General features: G+C 39.6%; 1 protein-coding gene across 1 annotated transcript in view; it reads right to left on the reverse strand.

Moving 5' to 3' along the window:
- Slc9a7 (solute carrier family 9 member A7) overlaps positions 1 to 24414 on the reverse strand; it is a 154506-nt gene extending 130092 nt beyond the window's left edge. Inside the window, 4 exon segments of the mRNA XM_047535667.1 lie at positions 23958 to 23996; positions 23999 to 24096; positions 24098 to 24169; positions 24171 to 24414. Coding sequence (XP_047391623.1) covers positions 23958 to 23996; positions 23999 to 24096; positions 24098 to 24169; positions 24171 to 24283 — 322 coding nt within the window. The 5' untranslated portion in view covers positions 24284 to 24414.
- Positions 24415 to 25933: the final 1519 nt, after the last annotated feature.

Consider the following 25933-nt stretch of genomic DNA (forward strand, 5'->3'; position numbering starts at 1 on the left):
TTGTAAACGCATTTACAAAAAAAAAAAAAAGCCAGACATGGTAGTATATGCCTGTAGCCTCAGCTACAGAGGAGACTAAGGCAGGAAGATGACATGGGCCAAGGAGCCAAGGGACAATCTGGGCAATATAGCAAGACCCTGGCTCAAAATATTGCAAAAAAGACTTCAGGAAGGGCAAAAATAGGCAAGATTAAACAATACATTATTAATTTCTACACACACATCATAAACCCATAAAGACTATTCAACATTTCTTTTTTTTGTTCAAGATTTCTTTTTTGTTGTTGAAGTTTGTGATAATATAATTAGGAGTTAGGCTGGGTTTGAAGGTTTTTGTTTCTATGGTTATGTTCAGGTTCACAAAAGCCTTCAAATGCCTCTAGTGGTACCTTGTCTTTATAAAGTAGGGTAATTTGCCGGAAGGTTTCTCTCAATATTTTCTCCTCACTTGGCTCTGGGTCTCCCCACCGGCTCTGAATTTTTGCATTGTTGCCCATCTCTCTCCTATAGCTCTCCAAGCTATATTCCATTATTGTTTTTGCTTGATGCCTATTAGTTTGGTGGTGGGGAAGTGGAAGGTGCAAGTATTCCCTGATGTTCCAATTGATCATCAATATTAGGCAGACACTGTGAACCTGGGTCTTGTTCCTCCTGCATGAGCAATGCTAGGTCCAGCAGGTATTCCTGTCCTTCCCCAAGAGTAGAGCTTCTTTGTTTTTCCTATTATTCTGCCCCACATACAATGTCTACCAGTGCCCCCAGTTTTGGTTATCCTTCCTACAGATTAAAACTTTTGTTCCTTAGGGGTACTGGGAGTGATGTCTGAGCAGACTTGGCAGTGGCTATTGTTCATCTACTCCAGTCAGCACATGGAGGAAACTTTCTCAGGATTCTTCCTGGTAGGGATTCTGGAAGAAAAGCCTACAAGAAGATGAGAACCCCCTATACCTATGACCCCCAATTTTTGACAATTTGTTAGAAATTTCTAGTTTAATCTTCTTACTGGAGTATATGCCATTCAGCAGTATTTGTCCCAGGTAAGCAAATGCTCAGATTCAGATTCTCCTTAAGATTTCCCCTATCTCTCACATGATTTGGGGCTAGCTGTTTGCCTAAAACCTCAATTTTCTCTTGGGTTCAAGAAAAGTCATTAATTTACCATTTGTCTACCTTTTCTTGTTTTAAGAATAAAAGCTGTATACACAACATCTAAGAGCTAAAACCAGATGTTTGTTGATTAGTTTTCCAAGTGTACTTATATCTCGTATATAACCTTTTCCCACAAGGACTGGCTATTTGAAATGTAGAAAGACTGTGTCAAGTAAATTACAATATATTAAGGAGTAATTCACTAAACACTTTGTTAATCAGACATATATAGAAAGTTAAGAAAACCCTATACTATTAACAGCCAGTTGAGAATTCTGATCAATTTGAAACAACTAATATTCTCACCTGAGTTGTAATTCCAATTAAAGACAGCACTTGTTTTCATTAACTTACGTGTTCTTGTAATACATAGATTCTTGACATCCGTCTGGCCTTTTTAGGTGGAAAAATGCTCAGACCTGCATGATATCTTGACCTTGCATCTCTGGTCCAGCCAGGCCCTCCATACCAATAGGAGGGACTGAGAACTCAGCAGCAGCTTGGTTGCCCTACTCCCTTGGAAATGTCTCTTACAGAAACCCAACTCTAACAAGGAATTTTTCAAGCACTACTTCAATTGTAAGGAATTGAAGCAACATCGCTATAAAGCCAAACAACACTGATTCAAAGAGATCTGTACCTTCCCTAGGCACTGTTTCCCTGGCTGAACTCATGCATAAGGGACCTGGAACTGCCAGGGTATCACTGTTAAGATCACTGTGAAGGGCTGGGAGATAGCTCAGTTGGTAGAGTGCTTGCCTTGCAAGCACGAGGCCCTGGGTTCAATCCCCGGCACCACAAAAAAAAAAAAAAAAAAAAAAGATCACTGTGAAAAAAGACATTTTTACGAAATACCAATTTGCTTACAAAGAGTAATGGTAAGCATTAAATTACAATGTTTGCTATACTATAAAATGGTCCTTCCTTCTATCCTCTAATATACAACTACTCCCTCTCCTAGACATATACAAACTCAATAAAATAGCACTGATAGGTAAGCTTAAAAGTAGCCTATATGGCTGGGGTTGTGCTCAGTGGTAGAGCACTTGCCTGGCATGTGTGAGGTACGGGGTTCGATCCTCAGCACCACATAAATATAAACAAAATAAAGGTCCATCGACTACTAAAAAATTTTTTTAAAAATAGCCTATATGGAGTTTCTAAAGCATATGCTAAATATTTTAAACATGAACAACTGTATACTATAATTATTACCTCATCTTACCATTTAGAATATTACCACAGCAGCTGCAGCTTATGCCTCAGCACCTGAGTTCCTTTCTAGGAGAGTTTGCTGATGGGAATATGGGTTCTTCTTGACCCTGATCATGCAACATTTCCCCTCCCTTCTGGACTGTGTCCCAGTAATTGGATACACTGCACTCAATTTGACGATAGATCTTCAAGCCCATCTGGGGACTAAGTGACTTCAGATCTACTTTCTGCTCTGTCTTGCTCTGCTACATGTTACAGAGGGGAAGGGAGGAAAACTACATTTCCAGGTTCCTTTCTAAGTATCTTCCAGTTAGAGTCACCCATGAGAGCACAGGTGAGAGACTAGAGGGTGGAAGGAAGGGAGAAGCAAAGGCTGTTATATCTCTCCTTTCCCTCTCCTCTCTCTCCCTTTCTTCTCCCCTCCCTCTCACTGGTTACCATTCTCCATGACTGAAGCTCCCATCACACCAGCCCTTTCTCTAAGTTCCATATCTCACTATACAGACTTCATACTGGTTCCAGACCCTGCCAGGTGACCGCATTCCTGGGCTCTGGTAATAAATAGTACTACCTTCTCCTTGTGTCAGCTGGGAGGGTGAGAGTGGCTTTCTGTTGTTGCTCATCTCTAAGTTTCTTCAACACTCTATGTGACTTCTCAGCTCTTCTAATGCCTTAGTTAACAGTTGCCTCCTACTAAACTACCTACTTCTTTTTTTCCTGACTGGACTAGGAGAACTTCATCTGCCACATCAGAACTCTGTCCTTGGCCTGGGGTTGTAGCTCAGTGGTTGAATGCTTGCCTAGCACATGTGAGGCACTGGGTTCAATTCTCAGCACCTCATATGAATAAATGAATAAAATAAAGGTTCATCAACAACTACAAAATATATTTAAAAACCTCTACCCTTTACCAGATTTCCCTGCAATGGATAAAAATCACTGCAGTATTACCATCTTGTCTGTGTCTCTCTTCAGTGCTATCATAAAGAATCTGCACAACATATCACTGAAAATAGACAATTCTCTTATTCACACTACTGAGGAGAATCACTCTGGCACATTCATAGACTACTCTATTAATGAATGAATGCAACCTTTTCTTTTCCCAGATCTCTCAGAAGCAAAAATGTACAGCAACCAACACAGTCCTAGACTAGAAAAAGATAGTCCACATTAGGCTTGTTTTAGGCATGTGGTAGTGTGTATACAAACATGCTTAAACACACATACTGCATAACACACATATACATACACACAAGTTCACAGTACAGAAAAGATAATATCAAAGGAAAATGTATTGTGTAGAAGGTTTGCAAAAATAAGAGAGATCAAAACTCCTTTATAGAATTAAAGCCTCTACTTCCAGAAAAGACAGAAACAGGGACTGGATTTATCCTCATGTCTAAAGCAGCAACAACAAAAATACATGGAATAATGGTTTTCAAGATTGTGGTCATTAGGTAATAAAGGACAGTGGTCCCTGAGGGATGAGAAAATATGAGGTGAGCCATAATTGCCCAGATTACTGCCTTGAGAGAGTTTTCAGTCCAAAGAACAGAGAGGGGAAACAGAGGCAAAATCTGGCAGACCTCCCTAACTGAGAAAGTTGAGAGTCTAGATACAAAAGCAACTAAAGTTCACAGGACAGGGTACCAGAAAATAGACCTGCACAGAAAGAATATATCCTTAGATACTAAAAAGTCTCTCCCTCAGGTATTCAGGAGAGATTAACATATGCATATGAGGGAAAAGAACATTCTAACTGAAAGGATTAGAGAGAATACTTCATGACACTCACAAAGGTCTAAGAAGAGTGCCTGTCCTTACCAGTCAAATTGGAAAAACTCACAATGCACAGGGCACTGGTAAATAGTCAAGATGGTCTTCCCTCAGCAGTGGGAATAATTGACCCTTGACTGAGGACTGTTCCAGACCTGCCTAATCAATCATAAAAGCAAGACCTCAAAGGATCATACTATTTCAAAGGAAATTAACTGCATCTAGGAATAAGGTTCAAGATGACTTATGGTATACAAATATGTCTAGCATGTAACAAAGTAAAATTCATGGATCTGAAATCCAATTAAAGATTAGAAGAGATGCAAAAAGGAAATACAACCTATAGTAAGGAGAATAATCAAATGAAACTGATCCAAAAAAAAGCTAGTGTTACCCTGACACCAAAGCAGACAAAGACATGACAGGAAACTATAGACCAACACCATTCATAAACATAGATGCAAAAAATCCAAATTAAACTTTAGCAAATCATTCTAATAATATATTAAAAGAATGGCATGATCAAGTGGGATTTATCCCACGAATCCAGGGTTGGTTTGTTATTGTAAAAATAGTAAAATATACTATATTAACAAACCAAAAATAAAAATTCTATCATCATCTCAACAGAAGCAGAAGGGGCTGGAGGTATAACTCAGTGGCAGAGCTCTTGCCTAACATGCACAAGAACCTAAGTTAATATCTAGCACTGCAAACAAAAACACCAGAAGGAGATGTGCTTGAGAAATTCCAGTATCTATTCCTTGATAAACACTCAGCAGAACAGAAATAGAAGGAGACTTCCTCAACTTGATAATGGGCAGGTATAAACACCTACACCTAACATTAATGGTAAAAGACTGAGTGCTTCCTCTAAAATCAGAAACAAGATAGGAATTTCCATTATCACCAAACCAGTTCTAACACTGTACTAAGGTTATAGTTAGTGCAATTAGGCAAGGGAAAAAAAGTATTCAGATTGGACAGAAAAAAGTTAAACTGACTGTATTCACAGATGAGGTATATACATAAAATCTGATGGATTAAGCAAAACCTACTAAAACTAAAAACTGAGTTTGGCAAGTTACAGGATACAAGATCCTTACACAAAAAAGCAAATGTATTTCTACATAATGGCAATGAACACTGGAAATTGAAGTTATAAAAATAATACCAATCATAACACCATTATAAATGTTAAAGAATACTATCAAATATATGCAGACCTGTATATTTAAAACTAGAAAAATTGCTTATGAGAATTAAAGAAGCCCTAAGTAAGTGAAGAGATAGATCCATAGGTCAGAAGATACAATACAATAATAAAATTCCTTCTCCCCCAAATGAGCTAACTGATTCAACACAATCCCAATCAAAATATCAGTAAAACATTTTGCAGAGAGAGACAAGCTGACTCTCTTCTTTACATGAAAAGGCAAAGGAACTAGAATAGCTGTATCAATTTTGAAAAAGAAGAACAGTTGGAGGACTCACATTACCCAATTTTAAGACCTACTATAAAGCGGCAGTATGAAAAATGGTGTGGTAGCCTGGGTTGTGGCTCAGTGGTAGAGCGCTTGCCTAGCAAGCGTGAGGCATTGGGTTCGATTCTCAGCACCACAATAAAATAAATAAATAAATGTATTGTGTCCATGAACAACTAAAAAAATTATAAAAAGAAAATAAGAATGGTGTGGTATTGGCCAAGAGCAAGATACACAGATCATAAAATGTAACAGAAAATCCAGAATAGATCCACCAAATATGGGCAATTGATTTGACAATGTTGCAAATGTAATTCAGTAATCTTTTCAACAAAAACATTAGAACTGAATTTCCATACATTAAAAAGGAATCTAAACCTAAACAGCCCACTTCTATCTACAAAAATTAACTCAAAATAAATATAGACCTAAATGTAAAATGCAAAAGCATACAACAGAAGGAAACAAAGGAGAAAATCTGTTTAACTGGGGGTTAGTAAAGAATTTTAGGCATAAAACCAGGAGCACAACTGATAAAAGAAAATGTTTATAAATTGGACTGCATCGAAATTTGAAAAGTTAAGCTTTAGAAAATATACTGTTAACATAATGAAAAAATTACAAACGTGGAAGAGAATATTCACAAATTATACATCTAACATACAATTTGCATCCAGAGTAATAAAGATCCCTCAAAACTCAAAGAAAGCCTAAAATAATTAGAAAATGGGCAAAAGACTTGAACAGTCACTTTACCAAAGAGGACATGTGAATGGTAGATAATACGTTCAGTATTAGGGAAATATAAATTAAAACTGCAATGAGATACCATTATACATCTATTAGAATGGTTAAAATGAAAAATCTTGACAATGCCATGTGCTGAAAAGAATGTGGAGCAATAGGAACTCTTGTGCTTGATGAAATGTACATCTGCTCTAGTAAAGTTTGACAGTTTTCTTATTAAATTAAGCACATTCTTAATCTATAATTCAGCAATCCTATTTCTTAGACTTTTCCACAGAAAAATGAAAACTTACATTCATACAAAAAACCTATACCATAGTGTTTACAGCAGTCCAATTCATAATCACTAAAACTGGAAACAACCCTAATATCCTTCAACTGGCAAATGGATAAACCAACAGTGCTATGTCCATAAGACGCAATGTCACACTACAATAAAAATGACCTAATGACAGATGGATGCAATGAGGGTGAGTCTCAAAGTCTTATACTGAGTGAAAAGCTAATCCCAAAATATTACATACTGTATGATTCCATTTATTTAACATATTTGAAAAGAAAAACTATAGTAATGAACAGATCAGCAATTGCCTGAGTGAACTGATAGCATGAAACTAGCCTTCATCTTGGTTTGGTGGTAGTTACACCTATCTGAACAATTGTTAAAATTCATAAAATTCTATATCAAAGTAGAAAGTCAATTTTACTTGTGATTCCTTGGAAAGTAAAATTAATAAATCTTTTTTTAATGATTTAAAAAAATAAAGTGTGCTGGGCACGGTGGCACACACCTGCAATCCCAGCAACTTGGGAGGCTGAACAGGAAGATCACAAATTCAAGGCCAGCCTCAGCAACTTAGAGACCCTGTCTCAACATTAAAAATCAAAAAAGGACTGGGGATGTAGTTCAGTGGTAAAGCATCCCTGGATTTGACTCCCACTACCAAAAAAAAATACAATATAGATTGGATATAAAATTAAGGAAGTCTCAAGAACACAAAAAGCTAATAAGCAGTTGACAGCACACATTACAGGAAAAAGTTAGTGTAACAGGCCACATGTTGCTAACTCTAAGAAGATCTGCTTATATGACTGATCCTTGCAACAGCTCCTGGATACTGGCCCTGTGATATATTTCCTATGCTTAGTTGATAAGATTTCTGTATGCCTAGAATACTGTTAATTTTGCTGTAATGGCCTAACTAGATTGTCCTTATACATGTGAACAATTGCTTTCTTTTTTAGGGAAGGGCACTGAGGATTGAACCCAGGGCTTTACCACTGAATTACACCCCAACCCTTTTTTTTTTTTATTTTGAGGTGGGGTCTCACTAAATTGCTGAGGCTGGCCTTGAACCTGGAATCCTCCTGCCTCAGCCTCCTGAGTTGCTGGGATTACAGGTGGGCACTACATGAATATCTGCTTTCTTTCTGGACATCAGAAATTTCAGTAAGAGTGTGTGTGAAGCTCCTAATAAGAAAGCCTGAGTCCTAAGCAAGCTTCCTAAGAGAAACACTGAGTATGTTGTTGCAGTTAATTCTGGAGGAACAAGTTTGTTCTGTGCAACCTCACTCCCAATCCCCTAAGGAAGAACTTAGGAAGTCCACTCCTACATTCTTCCAGATTCCACTATTATGCCTTTCCCCCTGCTGATTCTGCAGTGTCTCCTTTCATTATAATAAGTCATAGCCATGAGTTCAAATGCCTCTGAATTCTGTGACTCTTTCCACCTAATGTGTAACTGGTTGTCAGGTGCCCAAACAGTCAACAAATACAAGTAGCACTTTAAACCTTTCCTCAAACCCTTTCTCTAAATCTATACTGCCTACTCTGGCATCCCAGAGAATCCCAAGTGTCATATCCATAGTATATATGAACATCTGTATCAGATTCTCAAAACAGCCCTATGTGAGATCAGTAGAGGAAAGGGACCAGGGGGAAGGAGAAGGGGATGGAAAGGGGAAATACTGGGAAATGATGTTGGCCTGATTATATTGTTATATTGTGTGCATGTATGAAAATGTAACAGCAAATTACATCATTATGTACAACTGTAAAGCATCAATTTAAAAAATGGGAAAGACAAACAGCCCTATGTGTCACATTAAAGTTCCAAGTGGAACTCAGAGCCTGGTGTCAAAGTTACAATTAAATTTAGTAGAAAATAACATACTCATTTCTCCCTCACTTTCAAGAAGTACAGAGGTATGCATTCCAAGCCTGGCATGGTAGTTCTTTTACTGCCAGAGGCTCTAGTGCTATCTATTTTATTGCATTGCCAGAAGCTTTTTCCATTCCCAAGGTTATCTCTTGATCCAATACTGCTGCTCGGCTCTAGTCATTATACCAATACTCCAAGTAGACAGAAGGCACTGTAGAAGGGCATGGTTCTCCCTTTAAAGATACTCTATACGATCCTCACTCAACACTTCTCCTTCTACCTCTGGCCAGAACTTGGTTATATGACTACACCTAGTAGCAAGAGAAGCCAGGACGTGTTGTGCTGTCATTGCACAGCAATATTCTGAGCTAAAACTCAGGGTTCTGTTAGAATGAGGAAAGGGAGAATGTATATTACAAGGTAACATCAGTCTCTGCTACACCTAGTTAGTTCTCTTAACACAAAGTAATCTGAGAATCAATTCATGAATAACTCAGTATGTATCCTTATGTAAGGGTAAGTATGAAGGGGATAAGAAGTGAAAATTTGTTGGGTATAAACCTAAACTGACACTTCTAAGTTTCTCACTTTGTAGCTTCTCAGCAAAAATGGGATGGGAGCCTACAGTAAAATTCAACAGAATACCCCAAGGACACTTTCTATCTTAGTAACATGTTAAACAAGTTTAACAAACACCAGGCTTAACACTGTTCTTCCCCAGAGATGGTAGTGCCTCTGAAAATATACAGAATCTTAATTTTTAAAAATACCATGTGGTAAGGAGTGACAGCAAAATGGCAGAACAGGCAGCTCCAAACTCCCACCCCTCCACAGAAGCATTAAAAACCAAGCAAAACTGTCAGAACTAATTTTGCCAAGATTCTGGGGAACAGTAAAAGGTTTACAGCAACCAGAGGAACACTGAATCAAGAACAAGCCAACTTTAAAATAATAGAAAAACTTTGTGGCATTTTACTTGCTCTTTCTTCACCCTCCTTAGCTCAGTAGCAGACCCAAAGATAGCAGCACACATTCTCTGTGGTAGGGCCCTGGTCTCTGGATCCTGAGGGAGCAAAGTAGACTTATTTGAAATTTTTTGTATTTGTCTTTTCTAATCTTTTTGGGGATTACACAAAGAAATGATTCAAGGTGCTCAGCTCTGCCGCTCGTGGCAGAGAAGCAGCAGGCTTCGTTTTAAAACATTATAAGGAAGATGAAAAACCTGCAGCTAACTGGAAAGTATGGCTCACACAGAGAAAAAAAATAACAGAAGGCATATCCGAGGAGGTTAAGACACTGGACTTATTAGACAAAACTTTAAATCAACTGTCTTAAATATGATTAAAGATAACTATAATGTACCAATTTAAAAACAATAAATGCCAGGCACAGTGACACACACCTGTAATCCCAGTGGTTCGGGAGGCTGAGGCACGAGGATAGCAAGTTCAAAGCCAGTCTCAGCAACTTAGTGAGCACCTGAGTAACTTAGGGAGATGCTGTCTCTAAACAAAAATACAAGAAGACTGGGGACGTGGCTCAGTGGTTAAGTGCCCTGGGTTCAACCCCCGGAAATAAATAAATAAATGGAAAAACCATTACAAACCAGTAAGGTAGAGAAGGGAACCAGGGAGAGAAAGGAGGAAGGGAAAGAAGTATTAGGAATTAAGAATGAAATGGAGCAAATTATGTAAATGCCTTTATGAATGTCCAAATGAGCCCCACTAATATGTATGACTATAATGCATATTTTTTTTTGCTTGTAGGACTAAAGGAAACCATGGACAAAAACATAAAGGAACCAGGAAAACAATGTCTAAACAAAATGGGATATTGATAGATAGAAATTATAAAGACAGTATTAGAATTCTGGAGTTGAAATGTATAGTAACTTAAATGAAAAATGGACTAGAGTGGCTCACCAGCATATGTGAGCAGGCAGCAGAAAGAACTAGCAAGCTAGAAGAAAGGACAATTGAAATTATCAAGTTTGAGCAGCAGAAAACAAAAAAGAATGTAGAAAAGTGACAAGCCTAAGGGACCTGTGGGACATCAAGCAAACCAACACCCACATCATGAAAACTCAAGAACAGAAAGACAAAAGGTTACAAAGGATATGTGAAGACCTACTGGCTGGAAAAGTTACCAATTTAATGAAATACATGAATGTACACATGCAAAAATATTCAAGCAGGGTTAACTGAAAGGGATACACACTGGAAAACATTATAATCAAACTGATGGAAGACAAAGAAGGAATCTTAGAAGTAGCAAAAGTGGCTGGAGTTTGTGGTTCAGTGGTAGAGCATTGCCTAGCATTGTGAGGCCCTGGGTTTGATTCTCAGCACCACATATGAATAACTAAAATAAAGATCCATCAACCACTAAAAAAATAAAAAGCAGCAATGACAAGTGACTTGCTACATACAAAGGATCCTCAATATGATAAAACTGATTTCTCAATAGAAATCTTGAATAAAAGAAGAAAAATGGGATGACATATTTAAAGTTCCAAAAGGAAAAACAAACAAAAAACTCTGTCAACCAGGAATTCTGTATCTGGCAAAACCATCCCTCAAGAATGAAGAAGAGGGGCTGGAGACGTGGGTTTAGTGGTAGAGCGCCTGCCTAGCATATGTGAAGCACTGGTGTCGATCCTCAGCACCACATAAAAATAAACAATAAAAGAAGGTATTGTGTCTACCTAGAACTAAAAACAAATTTAAAGATAAATCCCCATATAACAAAAGACAAAGGGAGTCAATTACTACTAGACCAGCCTATAAGAAATATTTAGGGATTTCTCAATAGAATAAATGAAAGAACACTACAGGATAACTCAGTCATATGAAGAAAAAAGAATGTAGGTTTTAAAAATCAGATAAATTTTTTTCAAACCACTTTTTATTTGTTCCTTTAGTTATTCACGATAGTAGAACATCATGTATTTGAACATAACAAACATATGTAGAGTATAACTTCCCATTCTTGTGGTTGCACATGATATGGAATTACACAGGTCATGTGTTCATATACGAACATAGGAAAGTTATGTCCTAATTCATTTTACTGTCTTTCCTATTATCCATCCCGCCTCCCTTCCCTTCATTCCCCTTTGTCTAATCCCATAAACTTCTACTGTTCCCTCCCCATCACCCCACCCGCCTCAACCTCGCTTATTGGGAGTTAGCTGCACCATAGCAGACAGAACATTCAGCCGTTGGTTTTTTGGGATTGGCTTATGTCACTTAGCATGATGTCTCCAGTTCCATCCATTTACCTGCAAATGCCATAATTTCATTCTTCTTTAGTCTTGGTAATATTCATTGTATACATGTACCACACTTAAAAAAACAGGTAATGGGCTGGGATTGTAGCTTAGTGTTAGAGCACTTGCTTTGCATGTGTGGGGCACTGGTTCGAATCCAGAGCACCACATAAATATAAAATAAAGACACTGTGTCCATCTACAACTAACAACATTTTTTAAACAGGTAAATTTTTAAGCTTTGTAAGTTTTTTTCTTATATGATTAAAAAGCAAATGCAAAACAATAATTATAAATCTATGTTAATGGAAGCCATGATTATAAAGATATAAAATTAACATAATAATATAAGGGACAGGGGCAAAGCGTAAGAGCAAAATGTTAGTAGCCTAATGAGTTTTTAGGATGAGTTTTTCCTTGCAGATAGGATTAATGCATTAAAAGACACTATCAACAATGAAAAGGCAATCCATAGAATGGGAGGAAATTCTTGAAAATTACATATTTGATGAGGATTACTGTTCCAAATATATAGAGAGAACTAATACAATTCAACATAACACAACAACAAAACAAAGAAACTAAACCAATTTAAAAATGAGCAAAGACTTTAACAGACCTTTCTCCAAATGAGATAAGCACACAAAAGGATACTCAACATTGTTAGTCAATGAGATACTACTTTACATCTACTAGGTAGCTATAGTTGGGTTTTTGTTTGTTTGTTTGGTACTGGGAATTGAGCCACTGAGATATACCTCCTGCCCTTTTTGCGTTTTTTGGTTTGGAGTTGTAGACAGACATAATACTTTACTTTATCTATTTTTATGTGTTGCTGAGGATGGAACCCAGTGCCTCACGCGTGCTAGGCAAGTGCTCTGCCACTGAGCCCAACCCTAGGACCATTTTTGTTTTTTATTTAAAGACAGGGTCTCACTAAAATTGCTTAGGGCCTCACTAAGTTGCTGAGGCTGGCTTTGAACTTGAGATCCTCCACCTCAGCCTGCCAAGTCACTGGGATTACAGGTGTGTGCCACTGCAACCCAGTCTATAATTTTTAATGGAAAATAACAAGTGTTGGACAGAATATAGAAGAACTGGAATCCTTGTAGCACTGCAGTGGCAATACAAAATGGTGCAGCTGCTGTGAAAAAACAATCTGTCAGTTCCTCAGTAAATCAAACACAGCCAGGTGCAGTGGTGCACATGTGTAAATGCCCATGGTGGCATAATTTATAATATCCAAGGGTCTATCAACTGATGAATAAATAGAATGTGGTGTGTATATAAGCAATGGAATATTATTCAGCCATAGAAAAGAGGGAAGTTAATACCGTGCTATACAACATAGACAGCCTCTGAGAATATTATTCTAAATGAACAGGCCAGATATAAAATGACTAAATATTACAGAAATCCACTTATATGAATATCTAAATAGGCAAAATTCTTAGACAAAAAGTAGATTAGGAGCTATCAGTGACAAGGGGAAGGGAGTGACTCAGGAGGCTGAGGCAGGAGGATCACAAGTTCAAGGCCAGTCCCCAGCAACTTAGCAAGACTCTCGGCAATTTAGTGAGACCCTGCCTCAAAATAAAAAAAAAAAAATTAAAAGGGCTAGATATGTAGTTCAGTGGGAGAATGACCCTGAGTTCAATTCCCAGTACTGCCAAAAAAAAAAAATATTCAAACAGAACTACCATGACACAGCAACTCCACTCCTAGGTAGATACTCAGATGGACTGAAAACAGGGAGTGGAACAGATACTTGTGTGTAAATGCCCATGGTGGCATAATTTATAATATCCCAAGGGTCTATCAACTGATGAATAAATAGAATGTGGTGTGTATATAAGCAATGGAATATTATTCAGTCATAGAAAAAGAGGGAAGTTAATACACTGCTATACAACTAGCAGCCTCTGAGATATTATTCTAAATGAAACAGGCCAGATATAAAAGGACAAATATTACAGAAATCCACTTATATGAAATATCTAAAAATAGGCAAAATTCATTAAGACATAAGTAGATTAGGAGCTATCAGTGACAGGGGGGAAGGGAGGAATGGAGAGTTTGTTGCTTAAGAATAGAGAGTTTTCTATTTGGGAAGATGAAATAATTTTGGAAATAGTAGCGATGGTCAACTTTGTGAATGTTTGAACCCTACTGAACCATACAGTTAAAGGGGGTTAAAATGGTAGTTTAAGTTTTATGTTTTACCAAAAGAAAAAAAAATAGACAGAAAACACCATGTGCCTATCAAACATACAATTTCTGCAAACATGCATATTCATATACTTACCTACTCTTTTCATTTTCCTTCCTTAAAACAGTCCCTGCAATGCAGGGAGATGTTTCCATATATCAAGGTTTCCTTTTCAGAAGCTTCACTATCACTGTGACTCTGAAGCACAAGAACCTCAAGGAAGACCTATAATGCTAAGTAGCATTATATAGCACCTTATTTTTTGATAGAAGAGAATGCATTGAGCAAATATTTCCAGAGCATGTGCAATGTGTCAAGCAGAGTTTCTAGAGGCTGGAGAGACAGCAGCAACAAAATAGAGATGCCTAGGGCTTACATTTAATGTATTTTGTAAAAGCTCATAAGGAGAAACCTCATATGTTACAACTATCACAGCCATAGATGAGAGACAGGCCCCGCTCCATCCACCTCCCCACCTCCATGATAGTGAGTTCTAGAAATGAGAAAGCTTTTCAAAAATTTTTATTATTCTTTTAGATATACTTGGCAGTAAAGTATCTTTTGACATATTGTATATACAGGGAGTATAATATATTCTAATTAGGATCTCATTTTTGTGGTTGAGATGAGAGAGCCTTTAAGTAACTCCACCTGAGAAGGCCTGGCGCAGCCACTTTGAACATCTCTCTTAACATCTGTTCCCCTAAAATACTAGTATCCTTCTGTCATATCAGTGGAGTAACACCTGGAGTAATGATCTTGGGGCTGAAAAGAAAGATTTTGTGCTCCCCACTTGGATTTAGGGCACTCAGGCCAATCTAGCATAGGAAAATTGAGTCTCCAACATCAGCCACCTTACTCTGTGCAGTTCTGCACTAAAATTTGGGGCCAAAGCCTCAGCTACCAAAAGTTTCTTTCTTTGCTTTGCTTCATACTCTGGGCAGAGATTCCCCTGAGACCTCCTAGAACAGGTAATGGAGCAGGATTCAGGTTCTAAAGTATCCTGGCCAAATGCATCTCCTTAATAAATCCACACTTCCAAATTTCAAATTTGTGACAGTGATCAAAGGAGATACTCAACCTAGGTTTCAATTTCTTCTTCTGTCAAAAATAGTACCAACGTTACAATCTCAACACATCTGAAGTGAATGTTTAGTGACTATGTATGCAAATACTTAAAACAGTGCCTGGCTATATAGCAGAGGCTCAATAAACAGTTACTATTTTCTACTATTATTTTGTTACAAAAGAAAAACACAGTGAATGTATTTGAAGAGTAAAAGTTTACATATTCTTATTCATAATTGCCAAAAGTTGGAAGCAACCAAGATGTCCTTCAGGAAGTAGGTGAGTATAAAATGTGATATATCCAGATAATGGAATATTCTTCAGTGCTAAAAAGAAATAAGCTATCAAATCATGAGAAGACATGGAGGAATTTAAATTCATATTGCTAAATGAAAGAATCCAATATGGAAAAGCTACATTTTGTATGATTCTGAGTATATAACATTCTGGAAAAGGCAAAACTATGAAGACAGTAAAAAGATCAGTAGTGACCAGGTGGTAGAGGGATGGGGAGGGAAGTATAAATTTACAGGAAGAGCACAGAGGATTTTTAGGGATGAAACTACTCCCTATGACGCATTAATTGTGGTACGTCATTATATTTTTATCCAACCTATAGAATGTATAACACTAAGAATGAACCCTTATGTAAACTACAGGTTTTGGTAATAATGCTGTGTCAATGTAGGTTCATCTATCATAACAAATATGACATTCTGGTGGGGAATGATGGGGGATGTCATGCACATTTGGCAGCAAGGAATATATGGGGAATCTCTGTACTGTCTGCTCGATTTTGCTGAGAACATAATACTGCCCTAAAAACTAAAGTCTATTTTAAAAAAATTATTCTATACCAGTAAGTCTGTGACTTCAGAATGGAAACAAACAAAAACCCTGGCAACATGTTAAAACACAAATTTCTGGACCCTACCCAGAATGTCTGGGTAAGTTGGGGGCAAGATTTGCCATTATGAACAAGCTCCCAAATGAACTTGGTGCTGTTGATCTTGGGACTACTTCGAGTAGCATTAATAAATAGACCACGGAAACAATTTCATAAACTCAAAGACAATACTCTGTTCCAACTGAATTATTTAAAATACAGAATTTAGTTTATCAGCAAACAACACAAAAAAACAAACTGCCCACAAATGCTAGTACCTACTTCTCTTTTCCGGATTAGGTATGACAAAGTACTCATCAAATACTACAACAGTGGCTGGCTGCTTTCCAAACCTGTTCCTTTTCCTCAAGGTACACTACATTTTCCTGGCTCCCTTCCAGTTAGAGGTGGCCTTGTGACTAAATTCTGTCCAAAGAAGTAGACGAAGTAACATGTAACATTTCCACACTTAGCACATGTCCCTTTCCCACATGATCTTCTTTTCCTTTCATCATTCATCATCTGGAAGGGGAGGTTTCCAAAGCCCTAAGGCTCTAATCACAATGTGCAAAGCACTTTCTGGTCCCTTGCAATGGCCCATTACAGGAATGAAAATGAATTTCTCTTATGTTAGATCACTGAACCTGGGGTTGATTTGTTTTAACAACTAGCATTACCCTAACACAACCATCTGCACTGATTAAAAGCCAAGTGGCATGCTTTAACTAAAGAGAAGTCTCCAAACATATATTCTCTTGTCAACAAAGCAAAGTGATTCTTTAAAACAACACATGAAACTTGAAAATAATACAAAAAATAAAATTAAAAAGAGTTACTTAGGGCTGGGAATGCAGCTCATTTGGTAGAGTGTTTTGCCTTGAAAGCGCAAAGCCCTGGGTTCAATCCCCAGCACCGCAAAAAAAAAAAAAAAGTTACGTATTCTCAGGTCAGTTAAGAATAGCACCATCTCATGTAAACTAAGTCAAACAAAGTTAATTTGTGTTTGTTTCTAAGGATTTAACCCAGGGGTGCTTTACTACTGAGCCACATCCCCAGCCCTTTTTATTTTGAGAAAGGGTCTCCCTAAATTGGTTAGGACTTCACTAAGTTACTGAGGCTGGCCTTGAATTTGGTATCCTCCTGTCTCGACCTCCTGCCTTGCTGGGATTACAGGTGTGTGCCAGTGCCGACTTGTCAAACAGTGTTACTAAGTCAAAAAGATTTAATGAAAGTAACACAAGTGTACAGCCTCACCTGGAGGCTAACAGGTTAACAGGAGACTAACTTCTTTCCCAATCTATTTTAATAAGAAATTTCAAACATGCAGAATAGTTGAAACAAGAATGTAATGCACACCCTTTCACCCACCACATAGATTTAATAATTCCTACTATGTATCATATTTGTTTCCTCATATATGGATATATGCTCTGGGTAACTTTCAGAAAGTTGCATACATAAGGACTCATATACTTCACACCACTAAGTAATTTAGTCTACATCTCCAAAGAAAGAATATGTTCTCCTACATTACCTGAATTATGCTAATTAAAATAATAATTCCCTAATACTGTATCATCTAATACTTCAGTCTGCATTCAAATAGCCTGTCCCCAAAACACTTTTATTCAGTTCATTTTCATGGACCAGGAACCAATCAAGTTTCCTGTGCTACATTTAGTTATGTCTCCTTGGTCTCTCTTTATCTAGAACACTCACCCTGCCTAATTCCCTTGACACTGACTTTTTGAAGAGAGCAGGATTCAAAAATTGTCCCATATTCTGGATTTGTATGATTGTTTTCTCATTTTCCTATAATTTATTATCTCCTGTATTTCCTGTAAACTCAAAAATGTGTCTAAATCCTTGATTAGATTCAGATTAAACATTCAGGGAAACAATAATACACAGGTGAAGCTGTACGCTTCTTATTGCATTGTATCATGGGACACATAATACCAGATAGTCCCATGATGAGCAAGGATAAATTTGATGATTTGGTTATAAGATGGTAACTACCAGACCTCTTTGCTGTGGGCAAATAATCTGTGGGGTGATACTCAGCACCATGCAAGTAATGTGTTCCCCAATCAATTTTCACCTATAACTCTGAAATTCCTTGAAAACCCCTGCCTAAATCAGTTATCACTGGGAAGGGTGCAAAATGGTGATTTTTCTAATTATAAATTCCAAAAAGGTTAACTTTTAAAATTTCTAGTTGGGCATGGTAGCCCCTAATCCCAGTGACTCAGGAGGTTGATACAGAAGCATCCCAAGTTCAAGGCCAGCCTCAGCAATTTAGCAAGACCCTAAGCAACTTGGCAAGAACCTGTCTCAAAATAAATAAATAAATAAATAAATAAATATGACTGGGGATGTAGCTCATTTGTAAAGTGCCCCTGAGTTCAAGCCCCAATACCCCACCTCATTTATTATAAGTGCTAACAAATGCTTTCACAAAATGTCATTTCTTTCTTATTTTATGATACAAATATCTCACTTCCATTTATAACTTTCAAAAAGTAAAAATATTCTTTATGCCCAGAGATTTTTAAAAGAATACTATACTATTCAAGAGGATGCTGCCCAAACACATAACTCATATTTCTAATGCATCTTTGCTGCATAAGTTACTTTATTTTAAAACATATAATTGCAAAATTAATGGTTAGGGATGTGCTCAGTGGTAAAGCCCTTGCTTAGCATATGCCAGAGACCCTGTATTCAATTCCCAGAACCACAGTTTTTTTAACAAAAAGTGCAAAAGTAATGTATTATGTTAAATTTCAGGCCACTCAGAAGAACATAAAAGAAAAAAGGATCTCCCCACTCTCTCGTCCAACAACTTGGCTCCATTCCTAAAGGAGAACCATCCTTGTTTATGTTCATATAGTATATAATTTATCAGAAAAACAAAGAGGATAATATTATATATAATGTTCGATCACTTATTTTCTCCATAACACTATTATATGGACGCTGCCTTAAAAGAACATCTCAAATACCTCTTTTATCAGTTGCATGGTATTCCTTATTGTGAATGTGGCTGCAATTTAACCAGTCCTTTCCTGGTTTTCTCCAACTTTTACTACTAAAACTAATATTGCTGTTATTATGATTTAGATTATGAGGTATCCCCCAAAACTTCATGTGCAAGACAATGCCAGAAAGTTTAGAGGGGAAATGATTGGTTATAAGAGCCTTAACCCTAATCAGCACATTAATTCCTTTTATGGATTAACTGGGTGTTAACTATAGGCGGCAGGTGTGGCTGGAGGAAGTGGTTACTAGAGGCATGCCTTTAGGATGTATATTTTGTCTGTGGTGAGGGAAGTGTTCTCTCTCTGCTTTCTGATTGTCATGTCCTGAGCTGCCTTCCTCCATCATGCCTCTAGCCATAACCCTGATATCTGTCTCACCTATTACACAGAGTCAACAGAGTGGGCCATCTATGAACTGAGACCTCTGAAACCATGAGCCCCAAATAAACTTTTCCTCCATTAAAATTTTCTTGTCAGCTCTTTTGGTCACACCAGTGAAAAAAGCTGACTAAAATAACCGTCTATATAATACAATATACTATTGCAAGTATTTCTGAGGATAAAGTGCAAATCTTGAAAACTGCTAGATAAAAGGGGAGGGTGGTATATTGGTAGATTCTTTTCTAGGTGTTAACAAATAGGCCACCCAAAATACACCATTCCTCCTTACTCCCTGTGTCCTGAATGCATTTTAAATCACAGTGGGCCTCTAATGAAACAACCTCAGTAGCATAGCCTGCCAAAGAATCACAAAGTCAAAAGTGAGAATGGGAACTAATATTTACCAAGTGCTTAAGTTTCCAGTCCTACCCTTGACCCTTTAAAAGATCTCAAACTACTTCAGCAATCCTTTGATGTTGAGGAACATTATGTCCATTTTCCCAGTGAGGAACAAGGTTCAGGCTTTATAAAGAACAACAAAAACTAGCATTTGAACTCAGAGTTTAACGATACCAAAGAAAGACCATACATAGCTGCCCCAAATGGGGGCCAAAGTGAGGATCTCCTTAAAAAGAGGGGGATTCTGAATAACCAGGAAAAGGGTGATTCTAAAATGTTTATTCACAGGCTCAAATGTTAATTTCTTGTTATTTCAAAGAGTCATATTCCCCCCTCTGAGACTTTCCCTATGACCCACTCTCAGATTCCTTAGCAAACCAGCTCCAACCCAGCAACAGAGCAACAATGAGCCCAGGATCCATAGAACTCAGAGGAGCTGAGGAACAATCCCTTAGAAAATTGATAGGCGTGGAGGAAAGGGAAGTGAAGCAGGTGGTGGGCTCGTGTGGATATTTTGGACCCGTATTAGTTATCACAATTAAAAAAAAATCATAGGGGAAGTAGAACCATCATACACGTAAGAGAACCACAATTGACTGACAGAGCCTGTTTATGCCACCCCTCCCTCAAACACTTGCTCAAACACTTGCTATTTCTGCTGTGCAGACATGCGGGGCCTAGTAACTATAGGATGGCACTTCAATCACATACAAAGCCAGCTTGGAGCTCCCTGGCCTGACAAAACAGGTTAGACTGGTGGCGGACTAGTGCCTTGCTCTGCTGCCTGCAGCTGGCATGGCAGGGTCTGAGGGCTGCTTTCGACCTCACTGGAGGGACCCTTTTCTTGTAGCTGCCTCCACCTATGGTCAGGAAGCAGAGCTTAGAATTGTCCCTTGCTGACTGGGGAAGTTCCTTTCTGTTTAAATGCTAAGCTTTCACGACATGTCTCCTATTCTCACCTCCTTTGCATCCAAGCAAGCACTTACTAGGGGTCCATTTGGGTACACCTCCCCTGGGGTAACATCAACTCTTCCCTGGGGACCACGGGATACAAGGAGGAGAGAAAAACTCTTGCCCTGTTTTGTCTCCCTCTCAGGCACAGGGCCACAGAAGTTCCATGGGTAGTCAGCAACTTAAAGGCCATAAAAATGATAACATGTGATTTAAACAGGGGAAGTGGGTATGAAATTGAGTGATTTGAGGAACACCTTAAAAAACCATCACAAGGGACACAGAATGGAGACATGGACACGCTATCAGGTGATCCACTTTCATGGTTCAAAAATCAAAAAGCATAAGGGTATACAGTGACATCTCCCTCCCACTCTATCTCATGGCCAGCTAGCTCCTCTCTCCCAAGGAAACTAATATTACTAGTTCATTGCATGTCCTTCCAGAAATAGTTTATGATTATACCAACTTACATGTATTTTTAAAAATATTAACAACACCCCTCTCAAATTGAAGTGTCACTTCAATATAAATAGGTGGAAGAAATTAGACTTTGAATTTTTTTCAACATAAAGGATTTTAAAATTCATAGGTGAACTCTTTGATTTATAACAATTTACCAACATTTAAAAGTTTAATTGTTTGCCTCAGGAAATTAAGACGAGTACCAAGCACACAGCGGATACTTAACAAATGTTTACTTAGGTCTTTCTGTCCTTTATTACTCAGAGCCAAGAGGAAAATTACTCACTTCCTCTATTGATATCAAGAAGTAAAAATCTGATTTCTTACTATTTAAAAAGGGAAGTCCTGAAAAATCTGTACTGCATTCACTTAAATGTTCAAAGATTGGCTTAATTGTAGTAATTACTTCACCATGTATATCAAAATGTTATGTTGCATACCTTTTTAAACACGACAATCTTTAAAAGATTTTATCAAACTGAATTTTAAAAACAATCCCCTTCCCAATAATCTGCAGTATATAATGAATAATTAGCTAATCAGATGACATTAGAATTCAGATGGGGGGGGCTGAAACAGAAGACCAAACATCCCTGAGAAAAAAGAGAAATGTTTCTCACGATTACAAACAATGCAAATCAAAATAGCAATATTTGATATATTCTCAGATGTTACACACTGACAAAATAAATTTCTTGATACATTTAAAAGTACACCAAGAACTGAAGACATATAACAAAATAACACAGGAATGCTATGAGATGATGCTGCCTTTTCTGAATAATCATCATTAAGTCATGTTTGGAACATGTTGTCCATACATGTATACACACACACACACACACACACACACACACACACACAGAGGCACACATCTCCAATGACTAAAACGTTGAGGTGAGTTTAAAGATTACATATCAGCAGGGCTGGGGGCATCAGCTCAGTGGTAGAACACTTGCCTTGCATACATGAGGCCGTGGGCTCAATCCCCACACCACAAAACAGTATATATCAACAAAGGAAATTCCACCGTTGCCTTTAGCCCAACATAAAAGTGACTGAATGCCTCAGAACATGGAAAACTCCTCAGAAAATATATTTTTAAATCTTCACTTATTTCCCATCACTTGAGCACATGTATTTATGAGCCTGTCAAATCTACTTCCTATTGCTCATTGTCCTTTAAGGAGCTCAGTCTGGGGCCTATAAAATAAAAATATTTTCATGGCTATCTACACACATATAAACATAGTCTTCATTTGCAACATGCTCTCAGTCAATCACCTGAAATGACCACATGCTTTAATTCCCTACTCAGGAATTTTTGGGCTTACCCGCCACCCTGGCATCAGTCCATTTGTGTCCCAAAGCACGGGGCTCAAGAACAGCCAGGTATGGAGGCCAAAGTCTGTCCTGAAACCTATGATGTACAATAACCAACTTCATTTTAGATATGGTCAATTTTGATTCAAGATCTGCTTAAGCCATTACTTCTTCTAAGCTGGAGGGCTCCTGAAAGCACTTGTCTCTCAACAAAATTTGTCTGAAAAGGTCATGAGCCCTGACTGTCAGTAACTAACCAAGAACCAGGAGAAGCAAGGCCCAGGGCCAAGGTAATTGCACATTAAAGATTAAGGTGTCTGCTTTCCACTCACTATCAGGAAATACTGGATGGAAACTGAGTGAAGAAATCCTTCCAGTAAAAGTGATGAAGTAAAACGTTCCTTCTTGGGAACCGTCATGAAGTGGTTCGTCTGTTTCACTGGAGGACGCCCACAGGGGCTTTAACATCACTGAATTAAATTCAAAAAGAATACGTGGCTCTAGTTTTGGAGTCATGGGGGAATGAGAGGGGATACAGAGGAAGAGGGAATGACTCAGATTATGGCTGTGTTGTTAGCCAACATAATAACAGGAGATTTGTACTGACTATCATGCATGTAACATGGAGGCATCAGCCTATCCTTAACGACAAAAGGCAGACTCCCGAATTAAAACCACTACTTTTCCTCTTCACACACTCGGAAATGTATGTTCAAAGTCGTTCCACGTTACCATTTTAGAAATACAAAAGCTCCTCTTCACTCAAGGAAAGCAAGTAACTGGGTATAACTTCCCACTAGGACATAAAAGCAGGATCCGGACTTGTCTCCAGTCTAGAAGCTTGACATGGTGGTGCCACCACTCTGGGTTATGGACCAAACTCACCTTTAACAGCACTTCATGCTCTGACTTTATTATTAACAAGAGACCTGGGAACACGAACCTCATAAGTGGGGCGCCTACCTAGGGTGACCGTGGATGTGGCAACTAAGAGGCCCGGTCAGCCCATATCCAAGCAGAGACACTCAGCCCTGTCCCCACCCCTGCGTGGTGCGGTCTCCAGGAAAGTCAACCACCTTTGGCTCATGCACACACACTATGTAATCTGAACTGGGGTGGGGAGGGGGGTGATGGAGAGGGGCGCAATAGAGACAGAATAGGGCGAAAGGAACTGGGCCATCTCTATGCCTTTCACTTTCCTTGGTCCCCACTGAAGAAACGTCGAAACGGAGTGGACTTCTTTTTAAGGGTGGTAAAAAGCCAGAAAATGCAAACAGTTGACCTTGGGAGCACACACCGTCGCAGCGGGAAACACGAAAGAACCAACACGTTGGCAAGTGAAGGGGGAGCACCGCACAGCGCTGGGAGGAGCGCAGCAGCCCCGCCACTGGAGGGATGTGGGGGTGGGTGGGTGCGGCAGGGGTGCTCACCATAAATCATGGCCAGTCCGGTCTCGTGCAGGAAGCGCCCCGGCGGTGCTTGAAGAGCCAGATGGTGAGGATGGTGAGGGTGAGCAGCAAGATGAAGGTGAGCAGGCTCACGCTGTCTTGCCGGTGCTCTCCTCTGCATCCTTTCAGTGGCTAGCTCCTCCATGGCGCTGCTGTCCTCAGCCGCCGCCCCAGAAGAGGAGGCCGCGGCCCCCAGCACGCAGCCCCCGACCCAGTAGCAGCGGCAACAGTAGTAGCAGCAGCAGCCGTGGCGGCAGCGCCCGGACAGCCCGCCCAGGGCCGGGACGCGCCGCGTCACCAGGCTCCATGGCCCCAGGGCCGCCCGCGCCTCCTCCACGCGGGGTACCAGCAGCCCGCGCCGTCGGCGGGTTCCCGCGGCGCCGCGGACTTGCCGGGAGTAGCCGTGGCCGCCGCAGCTCCTCCTCCTGCTCGCGCCCGGGGCTGGGGCTGCGCCTGGAGCCGCGCGGGGGAGGGGCGCGCGCAGTGCGCAGGATCCCCAAGCACCGCCCCCCGCCCGCGCACCTGTTCATTCCCCCAGCTGAGCCGAGCCGCGCCTCGCGCCGACCCGGCAGCTGATGGCGGGGCCGGCTGTCGCCTTCGGATCCACAGGCGGGTCGCCGGCCCTTTGCCTGTCTGCTCTTGACCAGGTCTTGGCGTACCTGGCCAGACTGTCTGGTGTTCGCCGCCGCGCTGCCTAAACGGGACGGCAGAGGTCGCCTGCTCCTGGCAGAAGCCAGGAGCATCAGCTTGGATTTGCTCGCCGCGCGGTCTCTAGTCCTGTCTTTCGTGCCACCGCAGAGTTTGATCTCACGCCAGTGTGCAGCAGCTCTGGGCCCAGTAAAGTGGGAGCTCTGAGGGAACCGAGGAACCGCGAAGTCCACATTACCCCCTACACCTCTTTTTTCTCTCCTCTCAGATCGCTTTCCATCTCTTAGGACTCCCAAAATGTGCTAAGCTTTATTCAAACCTCTGTTCTGATCTGGCTCAATGTGAGGACTGATGAAGGTTGAAATCCGGAGAGGGCATTGAAATACCTCCTTCATTACTCGGAAAAATAGACCTGCAGCTAACTCCCTTGGGGAAGAAGTTGAACCAGAAAGAAGGGAACACACCATTCCGGATAGATGAGTACCAGGTGGCCCTAGGCAGGATTGGTGGACTAATGGGAGTGGGGGTTACACTGATGACCCGTTTATGTTGACTTCCTGATAGCTCAGGGAGTCTTTGAATCTTAGGACAAAGCACAACTCCGAGCAGATTTATGAACTGACCTGAGAGCACGCTTTTTGAAACAAATCTTTAGGAATTAGAATTTTCAATCCATCTTGTCTCTCTGGTCAAAGAAGGAAAGAGAAGTCAATTATTGAATTCCTGATGCCTAGCACCATGGTCCTAAGTGTTTATTGAATCATTATGAAATAATTGCCACCAACTCTCCTTGTTTTCTCTCCCAGAAGAGTTTGCATTTTTAAGAGGTTTCATTGAGAGATACAGAAGGTATTCAGATCACTGCTGCCTTCCTGGGTTTCTTCTAGGTGAACATTCTGCCAAGAGTGCCTAGTGCCCTCATTATGACGAGGAAATCTCTTCATCTCTATTTTGGTCAGTGCCTTTCCCTACTCCTCCAAACTGTCACCCAGCCCCTATCAGAAAAAAAAAATCCAATAGGGTTAGAAGTCCTATGCGGGTTCCATGAAACTGCAAATACTAAAAAACCCAGATAGCTACAGAAAAAAATTAGACAATAATGGGAGATTTTGATCTAATTCAGGAAACTTATTAAAACCTGTCTTTGCTGAAAACTGGTCAAATCAATCGGAATATTATGCCCTCTTGAACTTCCAGAAGTCAAGGACAGGATTTTTCCCTGTAGCTGACAGTGAGGGCAATGCAGAAGCTACCTTAAAAATACAGATTTCTTTGTACTTGAGGCAGATTGTATTTTCCAAAAATGGACC

Source organism: Sciurus carolinensis, chromosome X (assembly GCF_902686445.1).
Source record: "Sciurus carolinensis chromosome X, mSciCar1.2, whole genome shotgun sequence".
Taxonomy (NCBI): domain Eukaryota; kingdom Metazoa; phylum Chordata; class Mammalia; order Rodentia; family Sciuridae; genus Sciurus; species Sciurus carolinensis.